Source organism: Dermacentor variabilis, chromosome 2 (genome assembly GCF_050947875.1).
Source record: "Dermacentor variabilis isolate Ectoservices chromosome 2, ASM5094787v1, whole genome shotgun sequence".
In the NCBI taxonomy this organism is placed as follows: Eukaryota; Metazoa; Arthropoda; class Arachnida; order Ixodida; family Ixodidae; genus Dermacentor; species Dermacentor variabilis.
In genome coordinates this window covers 82,534,818-82,551,934 of record NC_134569.1, presented here as the reverse complement: position 1 = coordinate 82,551,934, position 17,117 = coordinate 82,534,818, and the positions used below count along the sequence as shown (strand labels likewise).

At 43.8% G+C, this 17,117-nt stretch overlaps 1 protein-coding gene across 1 annotated transcript in view; it reads right to left on the bottom strand.

The window, feature by feature from the left end:
* Window positions 1-8,313: 8,313 nt before the first annotated feature.
* LOC142572175 (lysosomal acid glucosylceramidase-like) overlaps window positions 8,314-17,117 on the bottom strand; it is a 33,674-nt gene continuing 24,870 nt past the window's right edge. The window contains exons 8-10 of the mRNA XM_075681105.1: window positions 15,393-15,556; window positions 9,809-9,946; window positions 8,314-8,447 (exon numbers count right to left, since the gene is read on the bottom strand). Of these exons, the coding sequence (XP_075537220.1) occupies window positions 8,321-8,447; window positions 9,809-9,946; window positions 15,393-15,556 (429 nt within the window). The 3' untranslated portion in view covers window positions 8,314-8,320. The remainder of the gene's footprint in view (window positions 8,448-9,808; window positions 9,947-15,392; window positions 15,557-17,117) is intronic.

Below are 17,117 nucleotides of genomic sequence, written 5' to 3'. Positions count from 1 at the left end.
CCGCCGATCGCTGCGGCACTGGCTACTCGGAGCTACCGGGGAGCATGGGTTTATTTGCTTATAAGATTTTACGTGACAGTATAACGTTATGGAGACCTTTCGGCACGTATACGGCATCGCTCTGCCAACTCTGCTTTGCTGAGTTTCCGTTTTATCGGCATCTTTAAGCCTGCGTTGCACGCCGCCGCGATTTTAGACCGGCCAGCACAAGCTAAGTAAGGGAAGCGGACTAATCGCAGATGCCGGTACCACGCTCCTCATCCGGCTATCTGCTTGCACTGAGCTGGCTCGCGTCCCCACCGAAACCATCTCCGCGCCTCTTCTCAGCCAATTAGATAAAATAAACTGCGCAACGTAGGCAATGCTATTCGCTTCGAAATCAAAAGAAAGTGACATCCTATAAACGAGTAGCGCGTTTGATTGGACTTTTCAAACAAGGCTGTGGGTTACCGCCCGATGCTTGCGTCGGTGGTTACGTAAATTTTACGTCAGAGGATTGGAATAAAAACAGGTTGGAATAGTTTGACGTTATAGGGCCCCAGTGCATCGTATGCGTGATTCCAATGAATGTATGCACTGTACGCTTCACTTTGATAAGTGCTTGCTGCCTCTGCATTACGAGAGGGATGAGCCATTGCATTTTTTGCTAGCTTAGAGGGCTATAAGCGATTGAAGGCGTTCGCCATGATAAATGATATCGTTACAAAACTAAAGAACCTTGCGCACCTTTTGTGAGCTAGTGATAACATATCATCATCATCATCATCATCATCATCATCATCATCATCATCATCATCTTATTATTATTATTATTATTATTATTATTATTATTATTATTATTATTATTATTATTATTATTATTATTATTATTATTATTATTATTATTATTATTATTATTATTATTATTTATATTATTATTATATCCGATTATGGCTGTATGCTTCGTTTTCGTTTAACTCTAAAGAAAAAGATAGCATATGAAATATTGTCAGCCACTGATGGCCTCGATGGAACGATAGCTTGTTGCTTTTTTAGTCGCGGCGTTTACATGAATAAGACAATATAACGTTGCATTTCCCTCAGATTGCATACATGTTAATGGCGGTAATGCGCTAGGAAGCGAACACAGCGCTCATTTGCTCTGCATGGCGAACAACAGCTGTGGCATTGAGAGAAGAAGAGAGAAACAAGCTTTAATGACATTCCTATCGCCATTCCTGTTTAATGTTTTACTGAGCGCTGTACCTTTGCAACAGGATATGCATGTGTACTTATACGCCGACGACAGTGCATATTTTGCTGCATTGGTAGAGTTACATGCTTTGTACCAAACTCTACAGTTATATGAGCCGCCTAGAAATGTGGCTCGATGGTGTGAAGCTCTCTCTTAATATCAGAAAAAGCGTCGTCCTAGTTTTCCTTCAAAACGTTCCTGCGCAAATTTCTGTTCTTTGTCGACAAAACAATATCGACAATATCCAAAGAGGAGTTCACTTAAATATTTGGGTGTAATGTACACCGAAAAGTTTAATTAGAGCCCGCATATAGAAGATATTACCTCAAAGGGAGCACGTGCAATAGGAATGCTGCGTAGACTTAGCAGCACTCGATCAGGGTTGCGTCGGCATGTTTTCGGTATGATCTATTGCATCTATGTTCGCCCGATAATGGAGTATACAGTAGCATACAGAACTCGGCCTCTGATTCTATTAGAACGAGAGCCGTTACGTTTATGTCTTGGGTTTTCTAAATTTGTCGCAAGCGATGTCTTATATCAAGAAGTGCGCCTGCCTTCTCTTCTCATGCGATTTCACATCCTAACAGTACAGACTTTTCTAAAGATATATGCATCACCACAGAGGAGATCACAATATGTTTTCGTTAATGAACCGGCCTCATTCTTTAACCATCACTGGTATCGTTCGCGGTGCCCTCAAGTTGTTTTCGCACAAAAACTATTGGACCTATTAACTGTTCACCTATGCGAGGTGGTCTTACTAAATTCCTCGGTTCCAGTTGCTAAAATTGAATTTGATGATATTTTTCGAAATAATGCTCAACATCTCCCTTTCATTACCCGAATAGTATTTTGGAAAACCACCTTGCACATCTGCATACAAAGACCATTATAGCAACTGATGCTTCCCTCTGTGAAGAAAGGGCAGGTGTGGGCATTGTATTACCGCATCTGAATTGGTCTTTTTCGATTCGGCTGACTGGCTTCACACCAATATTTCAGGTGGAATTATTGGCAATCGTCTTAGCTTTACGCAAATTACCACCATCTCTGTCATCGGCCGTAATATTAACTGTTTGCCTGTCGGTCTGTTCTTCACTAACCACATCCAAATTGTCAGATTCATTAGAAGCTGTCTATTCTACTCACCCAGGACAGTTACGTCTCATTCGTTTAGTGCGGGTGTCAGGCCACAAAGTTCTAGCCTTAAACGAATATGCAGATGCACTCGCAGTAGCATCCCACGATGGTCCTGCGATCCCTATTTTGCCTACGTAAGATTTCTTCACTGCGGCGCGATCCAGCAAATATATTAGTACAAATACCTTCGCGCAATTATCGTTGGCAACATCAGAATTCCCGCGTCTCACTTTTCCTTGGAACAACAAATAGTGCCCCTGTAGAAAAATTAAAGTAACGGTTACATGACTACGGTGCCGAGTCCCCCCACTGAACCTTTACTTCCACAGGTCTGGTCTGGTTATATCGCCTTTGTGCCCTTTATGCAATGAGAGTGAATCTCTTGAACACTTCTTCTTGGCGTGCCGCCGTCTCATTTTTCAACGGAAAATATTTTTAGAAGAATGCTTCCAAAAGCTTGGCTTGAATTTGACTCCTCCTGTAACCCTTTCCTTTGGAGCTGCTGTACTGGGTTAAAGCCACAGGAATGTTTGTGGAACCTTCTACATCTTTCGGCGTGGGACAAAACGAATTGCTTGTTAAAATTTTTCTAAATATTTACTATGTTCATAAAATTCACAAAATATCTAGATAGTTGATTATTCATGCCTGTAACTGTAGACACTTTAATTCGCATTTGCAAGATACTTATTTCATTTCACCCTAATTCATTAAAAAATGCTAACAATTGCTTCACCGGCCGATTGATTGCCGATCCCACAGAGTGGGTTGCGACATTTCACTAGGGAACAGGGACAAGAAAAAAAATGATATGCTGGAGAGAGGACGTTCACCAGACAACATACATTCAAAAAAGTGGTGGCAGTTTAGTCTAGTGGGCGTTAATTTTATGACAGGGGCATAAAGCGGGAAAAATATTACAGAATGGCCATAGACGAGGACGAAAGGCCTGGCAGGTTAGGATGGATGCAGAACTGCTCAAAATGAATATAATAATGTGTGTCAGCAAGGGCTTGTAAGAAGCGAAAAGCATCACACATCTTGCGAAACATGCTAGAGTGTACTACTATATGTAGTATTTTTTTTCTTTGTTAAAAAGGGCAGAGAACAAAGTGAAGACGAGATCGCCAAGCATGTTTCCATTGGTTGTTTTTGTTCATGTGGTCTCTTTTAAAGGCATTAATAATGCTTGCCAACGAGGATTTTGGTAGATGAGTTCATCACATCATTTGCGAACAACTCGCTTTTTCGTTAGGCGCTCCTGTCAGTGATTTCGGTCGTATGAACAGAACAGTAATATTCGAAGGAGAGCTGGATCTGTTAATTATTTGGGAAAGTTGACAAAACGGAAATTCGCGATCTGGTTAGCCTCGCTGCTTTTCGTCGCTTGGGAAAGTTACCGAGAAAATTCTCGACTTAGGGCGGCCAGGCAATAACAACTCCAAGTTCGGCTGAGTTTTCCGTTACAATGACACCACCACATCTTTACCCTCCGAGTTAAAAAAAAATATAAAGCCCAGAAACGAAGGAGTCTAATTATGTAATCTGCAATGATCTGGCAGTTTAAAACCGGGAACCAGACATTGCATGACTTTTTTATTACTGTTACGACTCTTGTTTTACAATAGCGTAATTTTACATTGCCCAAAACATCTCCGAGCGTTGTAATGCAAGACTTATAGCGAGATTCTCGGATGGGATTGCCGTCCAATCCAAAAATCCAAGCGCACTTCCCTGCATGGCACTGGTTGCTAGGAGTGGGGAAGAAAGAGAGAGAGAGAAACTGGGAGGTTAGTCAGATGGTTAACCATGAGGCTAACCACTGTAAGTACCGGCTGGCCATTCTGCACTAGCGACCAGAGCTTGCTAGCGGCACTAGCAAAATTCATCCTCGCTGTCTATTACTAAGCTCGGAGCTCTTCAGGCCATGGCGTGAACAAAAAAGAAGAGAGAGAGAGAGAATAAACGTTTTTATTAGGTAAATGCAGCTTTGGAGAGGCGTCCTCATTCCAGAATGCCTTGAGCTCGGGCCGCGTCCTGGGCCCTCGCAATCAGCCGTTGCTGATCCTCGAGGTCGGAGCTGGCCAAGGCTCTCTCCCAAAGCTCGTTAGTGGGGTAAGGGTTCGGAGGATTTAATGGTGCCGCTCTGCAACCCCCTACTATGTGCCTGAGGGACCCAGGCTCAGCGCAGAAGCGGCATTGCGGAGAGAATTTTGTAGGGTGTATGAGGTGATTTCTGGTTGGGTGGGGAAATGTATTAACCTGTAGAGCTCGGAGGAATCGCTCCTGCTCTCTAGGTAGTGACTTGTGTGGGAGTGCTTCTGCGGGTTAGCTTGTAGTGTTGTGTGATGTCTTGGTAAGAGACTAGAGGGTGCATGCGCTCAGGTTCAGATTCCTCGGCGTCGGCTCGGTGGGTCAGATCTCGAGCCACGTGGTTGGCGACCTCGTTGCCAGGAATGCCTTGATGAGCTGGCGCCCAGATGATCATGACTGATCTCGTTGGCGGCTTTTGATTGATGATCCGGAGCGTAGTGGTATGAATTCTGCCGCTAGCAAAGTTGCGGCACGCCTGTTGGGAGTCGGTCACTATGACTTCAACCTCTGTTTGGGAGAGCGCGAGGGCTATGGCCGCTTCCTCGGCTTGGAGGGGATTGTTTCGTGTGAGCGAAATGCTGCTCCGATGTTCTGTTTTGACGACTACGGTGGCTGTTGTGGCTGCGCGTCTGGAGTAAGAAGCCGCGTCCGTGTAGGCTGTAGATGGTAAAGTTCCGTATCGCTTTTGTATGGCCAGGGCGCGGGCCTCCCTTCGCTCTGCGTGGTGCACTGGGTGCATATTGCGAGGTAGAGGACGTACGGTGATGTTTCTCCGGATGGCATGGGGTAAGCTCACAGTCTGAGGCGGCGGATGGCTCGGGCTCGTAGCCATGTTTCGCAGCATTTACCGGAGGCATTTTTTTCTCAATGCCGCTTCACCATCGCTGTTTCAACTCTCCTTGAGTAGCCACACGGAGGAGAGCTAGCTGGCAACTGCCACCAGGAGGGTGACTACGCCTGTGGGCTCTAGAAAAGAAAAGGTAGGTAGGAAAGGAAGTGTGAATGAAGACCTAGGAGCGAGGGAAGATGAAAAAGACGGGGGACGAGAGAAGCGAAGAACAACAAAAAGAATAAAACATCCGTGGGCGTCACTTAACGTTTGACAAATGTTCCATAAATTAGCGCAAAATTGGAGCAATATGCTAGGCTATAATCGGGAGTCTATATTTATCGCCTTCAGAAATGCTAGACGGGCTTTATGTGCTTGATCACGTTGGGATGCAGGAAAAATGGGAAGTATAATGTAGTCCATTGTAGCATATGATAAACCAAGTGATCGGTAGTCTCTGTAAACCGAAGACGACTGTGTATTCACGCTCTCCTGGAAGACATAGGTAAGTCACAGAGTTTATATTCAGAAGAAATGTGGGGGACATGTCAGGAATGATGAATCGGAAATTCTTGAAGCGTGTCGGTTAATCAAGGGCTAAATGAAAATTGCCAAACTAAGATTTTTTGTCTTTTTAGCGTTATACGAAACGCTTATAAAATTTCCTCTCTTCTCTGGCTGAACGAGCGGTGATACAAATTTTATGCACACAGATAATAAAAAAATATTATGAGTCACGTGTATTGGAAGCTTTGATAATAACCTTTCAAGTCTCCTACCTACGCAAGCTGTGGAGCTCTACTAGCGTATTTGAAGAATGGCTCAAGAAGTCTGCCCATACAATGTCCTAGAGAAACTCAATGTACCATAAAGTTTAGTTTCTGAGGCATTAGGGCACCTTTTGCGCTATGCGTGGTAAGATTTCTGAAATATTTAGCTTGTTACACTCTTTGGCGGAAATTCTTTGAAGGCTTATGCAACGAAATCTTTCTTTAGCTAAACTGACTGTAAAGGAGTAAGTATACACTATGAAAGCAACCTTGGAAAAGCTGCAGGTCTGGTAATTGCCCCACTTTCTTATTAGCAACTTTTAAACAGCACCTAAACAGACGACACCTACACCCTATAGTAAGCGGAAATGACGTAATTTCCAGAACGTCGTCCCAGATATTTTTTTAGCGCGCCGGGAGCGGCGTTTAATATCGGAGATCATTCCGAGGAGGTGAGGCGTTCACTTCCGGGTAGCAATAATGACGAGGTTTCCGTCCGTTTTTATTTCGTTTTGGCTTCAAAAACGTCCATTGTTGTGAGCTTCTCGTGATGCGTCCATGCGTATTTCAAACGTAAAATTTGGGCGGAGGCAGCTCTATATCTCTTTTGAAACTGGGCATTTTACAGGTTCTAAAATTTTGTTTCAGTTCGTCTTTATACGGATGTTATCCGCATGTTTTCCAGCGTCCCATGAAAACTCTACTTTAAAAAAAGTTTTGATTTGGAGAAACTCGGTAATGCGTCGCGAAACTACAACATTCCTGGTTTAATTGTGATGCGGTAGCAAAAAAATCATTCAGTGCACGTTTTTGCCTGCCTTCATGTGGTCCGCGAGGGATCTGAAGTGTTTTCCCAATTTCCTGGGTGAACTAATCGAAGCATTTTGTTTGTATTCTGTAGATATTAGGGGCAGGGTGTGGGTAGGTTAAGGGCCTTTCAGAACTACGGAACTGCGTCAGAAGATGCACTGAAGCCAACATTTAGTGTAGGCGGTGTCATTTCTTAAATGTAAACGCAGCCATAGAGCAATCGATTGCATACGTTTGGAGTATATTATATGTATAAATTTTTTTAGTTTAGAATTTAAGACTTTTGTCCTGCATGCAAGCCGGATCCACCGCGCTGCTTCCACCTACTTTCGTATTATTTGGCTTTTGCCCATGGAGATGTGATATTTAATACATCATTATAGCACACGCGCATTCAATTTATTGTGTATAAATGTTCAACTGCTTTAGTGGAGTTAAACTACCCCCAACCCCTCACCCTGCTATAACGCCTCCTGGGCGAGAGTAGGTAAATAAACAGAAAATAAATTGAGGGCTTTACGTATCAGAACCGCGATATGATAAAGAGGCATGCCGAAGTGGGGGCACCGGAATAATTGTGATCACCTGAAATTCTTTAGCCCGCACCCAATGCAAGGTACACATAGGTAAATAAATGAATACCTACATTAATATTTAGTTTTGCTCATGGCTGCTTTTGGCAAGAAGGCTGTGGTATAGAAGTTAAACAAAAATAAAAATTAAATTCGGTGGTTTTACGTGCCAAAACCACGGTATGATTGTGAGGCACGCCGCAATGAAGGACTCTGCGTAAGGTTTGACCACCTGGCATTCTTTACCCGCCATGCTTAATTAGTGGCTATGGTGTTGGGCTGCTAAGCACGAGGTCGCGGGATTGAATACCGGCCACGGCGGCCGCATTTCGATGGGGGCGAAATCCGAAAAAAATCCGTGTTCTTAGATTTAGCTGCGCGTTAAAGAGCCCCAGCTGGTCGAAATTCCTGGAGTCCCTTACTATGGCGTGCCTCATAATCGGAAAGTGGTTTTGGCACGTAAAAGCCAAAACCTAACTTTTAGGGGGGATTCTTTAACGTGTACCCAATGCAAGGTACACAGAGCTAACTAAATATAAATACATGCATAAAAATTTAATTTTACTCATGACTGCTTTTAGCAACAAGTCTGTGGTATAGGAGTTACATAAACAGCGATAAAGTGCCTGAGAAAGGCTGGCGAGGTGTCGTCCTAAGCACCTCTACTCGTCCGTACTCTTAGAATCGTCGGCTAACAAGACAACCGAAAACGTATAGCCGCTGTGCTATCGACTAGGCCCGCGCCTTCTGTCCTATCACGCACACATAAGCACATTTTGTGAAGTCATATACGTATAACTACAAGTGATCGCACATGCCAAAACGGACGGCAACAAGAAATGCTTGCAGAAAGCAACTCATCAACCATTTATTGAGCGGGGCGCGGTTTTCCTCCCTTCCAGACGAACGTAGTTATCGACCGCTCGTTGATGACCTTCTGGACGCTTCCTTCGCTATACACGTCTTTTATCTTCAGCGTGTATTTCTTGTCGTCTCTGAAAGGTGCAAACGGAAAGTTAATGAGTATTACGTCACTATCGGCAACAGATAGCGGTTTGATGCAGCGACAACACTTATGTTCGTTATGTAGGCTGTCCAAAGCAAATGTCGGCGCGTTTAAAAAAAAAATCACGAAAGCGCAGCATGCAATGAGCAAGATGGGATCAAACGTGCGTTGCTATTGGTACACTTTCAAGACAGCGTTTCACGTTGCGATTAAATAACGTCATCTTTAGCGTGCGTAAAACCTGGAGCCTATACTGCGACCACGAAAGTGTGCACTTAGTGTCTAAGAAGCAGAACTATACTCCTAATGAAGTTATCCTAATTTGAATAGATCGACATTTTCATAGATTTATAGCACCGCAAGGGAGGCTCGATCTCTGCTGCACTTTTTTTTTTTATTACGAGACAGAACGTAATTGGAAAATTCAGATGCGCGTAGCAATAGTGATTTCGTCGCATTATTCTGGCCAAAAATTTTCATCTCACACCTGTCTTAGCGGGCTTGAGCAAAGAAACCTCAAATAAGCACAGCGCCACTCAGAAAGGACTGAGAAAGGGCAGCATGGAGAAATGTCCAAACTGCAATACGTAAACTTAGTACTCTTTTACAGCAACTGTGCTCTAAGAAGGGTCACTTTATTCACTAACAGCGTTGATCACCTCTGTCCCAGATTGTATTTATTTATTTGTTTCCTTTAGTTTCTAGCTAAGATGCATGTATAAACATCTCGGTCGGAAAGTATCTACTGGCAATAAGCTTTAAGCATCGATATTCGTGTTGCGGTTTAAATATTACAAGGAAAGCAAAAACCAGGCAGCATTGCGAGAAGCAGGGTTAGGGAGCGGGAATATATTTAATCGCTTTCGTCATGGCGCTGCAATGATTTTTATTTGTGGTTGATAACATTACAGCAGAGTTTTATTGAGAAAGAATTCTAGCTTATAGGTTGTCATAACTATGCTCCTCTGCGGTTGAATACTGTAAGAGCCTATACCTAAGTTCCGATATAGCAGTTTTCACTACCAAACGGTAAAGCTATGTTCCCACACCTTTGTCCACTGCTGCCTCTTGAAGACAACCCTTTCGCAAGTCGAATCTCTTCCAGCCAGACCTTTCTGAAGGAAATGGTTTTGTTAAATCTTTTTCTCACTGACACCTTGCGCAACTTTATACGAACCAATAATAGACAGCAGGAAATATATTTATTGACAATAGTGACTATAAACAGGCAAGAAACATTATGCGTTGAAGGTGCAAGTCTGTAAGGTTCAAAACGTAGCCACGCATACCTGGAGACAGTCTACAGGCTGCTGGAATTCATTGCTGTGGATGTCTGTCTTTAATACTCACTTGTTCAGGACGATCACAACGATTCCCACATGCGGTGCAACAAAGGCTATATGGTGGATATTTTTCGCAGGCGTGTCATGAGAATGCGCTTGCTCCAGATGTGACTCAACCCTTCTACTGGACATTGGAAGGAATTTGCTGTGAAAGAAAGAAGGTATTTAACAGATTTGCCTCCACCTCCACTCACCAATGAAGGAATTCACAACTACAGTTGATTCGACCAGTTATCAAAAACTTGGCTAGTTCACAGTGGTACGCAAAGTTTTCAAATACCCAATTGAAAGCTTATTTTCACTAACTTCTTTTTGTTAGTTTCTGCAGAAGAATAACTTATAGAAAAGCACGGGCACAATGATCTAAGGCTGCTACACGGAAAATTTTTGCTGCCACCGTAGACAGTTGAGACAGCAAAATAGTTTGATTGCGTATCAGAATCACATTAAAAATGTCGTGTATTCCCGAGGTGGTCCGCTTTACAAATTAAGAGCGCGGAAAACACAGATACGGTAACAAAGGCGAACACCACAGCTTTTCTGTGTGACGCTGTGGTGTTCAGCTCCGTCTGTTCGTCAGTGTATTTTCCGCTGTTACTTTTGCCAATACAGTTGTTCATCATCATCATCAGCCTGGTTACGCCCACTGCAGGGCAAAGGCCTCTCCCGTACTTCTCCAACTACCCCGCTCATGTACTAATTGTGGCCATGTTGTCCCTGCAAACTTCTTAATGTCATCCGTCAACCTAACTTTCTGCCGCCCCCTGCTACGCTTCCCTTCCCTTGGAATCTAGTCCGTAACCCTTAATTATGATCGGTTATCTTCCCTCCTCATTACATGTCCTGCCCATGGCAATTTCTTTTTCTTGATTTCAACCAAGATGTCATTAACCCACGTTTGTTCCCTCACCCAATCTGTTCTTTTCTTATCCCTTAATGTTACACCCATCATTCTTCTTTCCATAGCTCGTCGCATCGTCCTCAATTTAAGCAGAACCCTTTTCGTAAGCATCTAGGTTTCTGCCCCATATGTGAGTACTGGTAAGACACAGCTGTTATACACTCTTCTCTTGAGGGATAGTGGCAACCTGCTGTTCATGATTTGAGAATGCCTGCCAAACCCGCCCCAGCCCTTTCTTATTGTTCTGATTATTTCAGTGTCATTATGCAGATCCGTGGTCACTATCTGTCCTAAGTAAATGCATTTCCTTACCACTTACAGTGCCTAATACCTACCGTAAGCTACTGTTCTCTTCCGAGATTGTTAAACATTACTTCAGTTCTCTGCTGATTAATTTTTAGACCCACCCTTCTGCTTTGCTTCTCCAGGTCCGTGAGCATGCATTGCAATTGGTTTCCTGAGTTACTAAGCAAGGCAATATCATCAATGAATCGCAAGTTACTAAGGTATTCTCCATCAACTTTTATCCCCGATTATTCCCACTCCAGGTCTCTGAATACCTCCTGTAAACACGCTGTGAATAGCATTGGGGAGATCGTATCTCACTGTCTGACGCCTTTCTTTATTGGGATTTTGTTGCTTTCTTCATGGAGGACTACGGTGGCTGTGGAGCCGCTATGGATATATTGCAGTATTTTTACATATGGCTCGTCTACACCCTGATTTCGTAATGCCTCCATGACTGCTAAGGTTTCGACTAAATCAAAAGCTTTTTCGTAATCAATGACAGCTATATATAACGGTTGGTTATATTCCGCACATTTCTCTATCACCTGATTAATAGTGTGAATATGGTCTATTGTTGAGTAGCCTTTACGGAATCCTGCCTTGTCCTTTGGTTACCAGAAACCTAAGGTGTTCCTGATTCTATTTGCGATTACCTTAGTAAACACTTTGTGGACAAACAGTAAGCTGATCGGTCTATAATTTTTCAGGTCTTTGGTGCCCCCTTTCTTATGGATTAGGATTATGTTAGCGTTCTTCCAACATTCCGTTACGCTCGATGTCATGAGGCATTGTGTATATAGAGTGGCCAGTATTTCTAGAACAATGTTTCGCCCATCCTTCAACAAATTTGCTGTTACCTGATTCTCCCCAGCTGCCTTCCCCCTTTGCATAGCTCCCAAGGCGTTCTTTACTTCTTCCGGCGTTACTTCTGGGATTTCAAATTCCTCTACACTATTCTCACTCACATTATCGTCGTGGGTGCTACTGGTACTGTATAGATCTCTGTAGAACTCCTCAGACACTTGAACTATCTCATCCATATTAGTAATGATATTGCCGTCTTTATCTCCTAACGCCTATTCCTAGTTTCTTCTTCACAGCTTTTAGGTTTCCTCCGTTCCTGAGAGCATGTTAAGTTCTATCCTAATTATATTTCCTTATGTCAGCTGTCTTACGCTTGTTGATTAAATTGGAAAGTTCTGGCAGTTCTATTCTAGCTGTAGGGTTAGAGCTTTCATACAACTGCCGTTTCTTGGTCAGATCTTTCGTCTCCTGCGATAGCTTTCTGGCATCCTGTCTAACGGAGTTACCACCGACTTCTATTGCACATTCCTTAATGATGCCCATAAGATTGTCGTTCATACCTTCAACTCTTAGGTCCTGTTCTTGATTCAAGGCCGTATGCCTGTTCTATAGCTTGATCCGGAATTCCTCTATTTTCCCTCTTACCGCTAACTTATTGATCGGCTTCTTATGTACCAGTTTCTTCCGTTCCCTCCTCAAGTCTGGGCTAATTCGGATTCCTACCATCCTATGGTCACTGCAGCGCACCTTGCTGAGCACGTCGACATCTTATATGAAGCCAGGGTTAGCGCAAAGTATAAAGTCTATTTCATTTCTTGCCTCGCCCTTCGGGCTTCTCCACGTCCACTTTTGGCTATCCCGCTTGCGGAAGAAGGTATCATTATCCACATATTATTCTGCAAACTCAACTAATAACTCTTTCCTGCTATTCCTAGAGCCTATGCCCTATTCCCCCACTTACTTGTTTCCAGGCTACTTCTTGCCTACCCTGGCATTGAAGTCACCCATCAGTATCGTGTAAGTTGTTTTTACTTTACCCATTGCCGATTCCACGTCTTCATAGAAGCTCTCGACTTCCTGGTCATCATGACTGGATGTAGGGGCGTAGACCTGTACGACCTTCAATTTGTACCTCTTATTAAGTTTAACAACGAGACCTGCCACTCTCTCGTTAATGCTATAGAGTTCCTGTATGTTACCAGCTTTATACTTATTAATCAGGAATCCGACTCCTAGTTCTCGTCTATTCGCTAAGCCCCGGTAGCACAGGACGTGCCCACTGTATATGCTTCTTTTGTCCTCTTAACCTCACTGAGCCTTATTATATCCCATTTACTACCCTCTAATTCCTCCAATAACACTGCTAGACTCGCCTCACTAGATAACGTTAAACGTTGCCAGGTTGAGATTCCAATGGCGGCCTGTCGGGAGCCAGGGATTCTTAGCACCCTCTCCTGCGTCACAGATCTGACCGCCACCGCGGTCATTCCCTTCGCGGCTGCTGGGGCTGAGGGCCGGGGTTTGATTGTTGTATTCATATAGGAGGTTGTGGCCAAGTACTGCACCAGGGTGGTAAATCCTGCTCTGGTAAGAGAGTGCGTTACCGGTTCTGGTCACCGGGATCAGGCCACACTCCAGGTCTGTTTGTGCAATTTTCTCAACACGCGGATTTTTTTTCGGTGGAAAATTGCGCGGCACCGGGATTCGAACCACGGTCCTCTTGCACGCGAGGCGGATACTCTACCTCTTCGCCACCGCAGGAGTTGTCCACCAGATTTAACCTAGAGTGGTGGCTTCCTCGATCAGTCAAGGTCGACCAATATGAGCTCGGTGAAACCGCACAGATGGCACTCAACTGGAGAAACCTGGTAGTTTATGACCTGCACATGAGTGGCCATACATAATAGAGGAGAATTTTTTTTTATGAGGGTCCCCGTGCGGACGGTCGTGGTGAAGATATGCAATTCCCTCGTGTAGTGATAAACTAGAAGAAAATAGATAAAAAAGGGAAAAGGAAGTCGGAAAACAAAAGAAAAGGAAGAGAACAGGCGATTTGAACTCGTGACCCTTGCACGTTATCGGAGAGATAGCTCAGTTGGTTTGCCCGTCAAAGCCCCAGGTTACATTGAAGCGGCATAGCTCCTGTCCAGAGCCTCGTGCTTACGTGGAAAGAGACTGATGTTGTCTGCGATAGTTGATTTTTTCTATCCCGAGTGGTTGCAAGGCATACTTTCTTGGAAAAATGGCCGCCCGTCGATGAGAGCGAACTCGAGCGGCTCTAGAGACTAGGAAAACACCCGCCGTGGTTGTTCAGTGGCTATGGTGTTAGGCTGCTGCGCACGAGGGCGCGGGATCCAATCCCGGCCACGGCGGCCGCATATCGATGGGGGCGAAATGCGAAAACACCCGTGTACTTAGATTTAGGTGCACGTTAAAGAACCCCAGGTGGTCGGAATTTCCGGAATCCTCCACTACGGCGTGCCTCATAATCAGCAAGTGGTTTTGGCACGTAAAACCTCATAATATATAATATATATATATAGACTAGGAAAAGCTTAAGCAGGTGCGAGAAAAGCGCGGCACGCTTAGCGTGGGAAGCTAGCCCGACTAACTATCCCAAGGACTGCTGCTCACGAGAGCGAAATACCTTTATCTAATTATAATAACCCTACTATGGCTACTTTCGAAAAGAGAACGGCCCAGAGGGCTGTACTACAAGCGCTATATGTATATATATATTTTTCTCTCATTTATGGGATCGAATGCGAGCGCTGTTGCTTTGTTTATGCGTGTAGTAGTTAAGAGAACGAGTTTCAGGGAGGAGAAAAAAAAAACGGAGAGAAGGAAAATTGCTGAAGCATAATTGCAGCGCCGTGGTTCTAAAGCGCACCCGCGCTAGAGAAACGGAAGGAGATATAAACGTGCGTGGCCATGGTACGTACGCGAAAAACTGCCTTTTGCAATTGTAAATGCAGTTGTAGTAAGAATCAACTGTTACAATAGTTGTTTGGTGAGGGAATAAAAAAGCTTTCCGTTGAGCTTTTCTTTAGATATTATTGTCAGTGAGTTCAAGGAAATGTTGTCTAGTCCACTGGCCCATTTGTGAACAGGTTATGTGTGTGCGTCGGTATGTGGCCTTCCCCTTATGTGACGCTTCTAGAAAAAAAAAAGATTGCGTTCCGGTATTGTTTCTATATAGGCTTTTTTTCTTCAGTGATAACTGTTTATAACCGCAAGTGTAAGAAAAGTTGTTTAATGCGCCCTGCATCATCTATCATCCTCGTATATCATTATTATCATACATCATCGTCATAAATAAATAAATATGTGCCTCGGATACATTACAGCCTAAGCCGTGTATATATTACAATATTTTTGTACTGCGGAACAAGGTTTGGCACGCCCACCCTGATGATTATTGCCGCGTAAAAGCCTCGAACCAGTGCACGGCATCGTCGAAGAAACGTCTACGTCGGCTGGAGGTCTTGCAGACCAGGTTTAATTATGAAAACAGGCACATCATTGAAACCACTATTGATAGAGAGCTATCAACCAGAGGCTCTTCCTTTCAAGCACTAAGCGAAGGCTAACGGAGTACCTGAAATGGCCCAAAGTGTAGTACATTGGCTGCTTGTAGAACTCTTGAGCGGTGGCGTTCACGATGATGGGTGAGTCGGCAGACTTTTGAACCCAGCTAGGGCCGCCTTCAGTGTTTAGGGCGAGGTTCCAGTCAATCCAACCGTTAACCCAATGGTTGAAGTCCTGTAGGTGAAATATAGAAGTAATGATCGAAATAAAAAAAAAGAAAAACTGAGCAATAGCGAGGAGGAGAGAGCAACAAGTTGTTACTCGTGATATAATAACTGAACTTATAAAGAAGCGGACTTGATCAGAAAGTCTAACGTATTGTCACGTAACCCGCCGTGGTTGCTCAGTGGCTATGGTGTCGGGCTGCTGATCGCGGGATCGAATCCCGGCCACGGCCGCCGCATTTCGATGGTGCTAAAATACGAAAACACTGGTGTACTTCGATTTAGGCGCACGTTAAACAACCCCAGGTGGTCGAAATTTCCGGAGTCCTCCACTACGGCGTACGTCATGATCATAAAGTGGTTTTGGCCGTAAAACCCCATAATTTAATAAACGTATTGTCACGTAGTGGTGACCGTGAAGAAAGCAGCAAAACGGGAATTACGAAACTAGCGCTTTATTCGGCGAAGCCGTGCCCTCAAACGCAGGCTGCACTCAAAGAAGAGCGATAGCGGCGAACGCGGTCGGCGGTCGTCGAAAATTTCATCTGCTGGTCAAACGCGTCGGCGTTTATACATCAGTCTCGAAGGTTCCAGAGTAATCGGTGGCGCCCGCGTGTCTTCCAGAAAGTTCTACACAATCCGCGTCGCACATGCAATAAGATTACGCAAGCTTCGGTGACAATATAACCATCAATAACATTCGAGAAACTTCCGATACATGAGGCTACGTCCCGCGTTGAACGATAACATTTGTTAGATGGTGAAAAGCGTTCACCCATAAAAGCTAACGAAGTCCATGGGTCAGCATGCAGCCGGTGACCACTGACCAGCACCAACCGCGTGGAAGGCATTTCAGGCGCCGTAGTAACGTATCTACACGTTTAGCCGCGCAATACACATGCTATAATCAAGGCTGAGAACACATCAGTGTATTCACTAATTATTTATATAATATAATATATTATATAATATTATTTTATTTATATATATTATATTATATTATGTTATTATGCAATATTATTTTCAACGCTCCTAATTAAGCCAAGAACGTTAAATGTTTACTATACAATACACGTAACACGCCCCTCAAGACATTTGGAAACATAGCTCATAACAACCGCATGCCACTATTGGGCGCTTGCTTAAGAAATATTTCACAAAGGCTGTATTTGATCCACACGCATTTAATGTGTCCACAGTGGTTCACCATAGTGATTTCTCCATTTCGGCTAAGTTTGATCGCAGTGGCATTTATATTTATGCCAGGGAAGCGTGCTCAATTTTGCGCTGCTTGTAAAGCCCACTGATAACGCTCCGAAGTGCTTGAATAGGTAATTTATTGCAGAAGCCACAATTCACCCACACACTGTGATACCAGCCTACACGTTATTCATAACTTGCACCTTACTTTCACCAAATATATACGAGGTTTCTAGTTTAGTTCACCAAGGACATTGGAGAAAATAACTAAGAACATCGTACAATGAATGAAAATTGTTGGAAAAATGGGTGTTCAGTTATTATTTACGATGATTCTGATTAAACGTTAAAGTTCCCCTGAACATTACAAC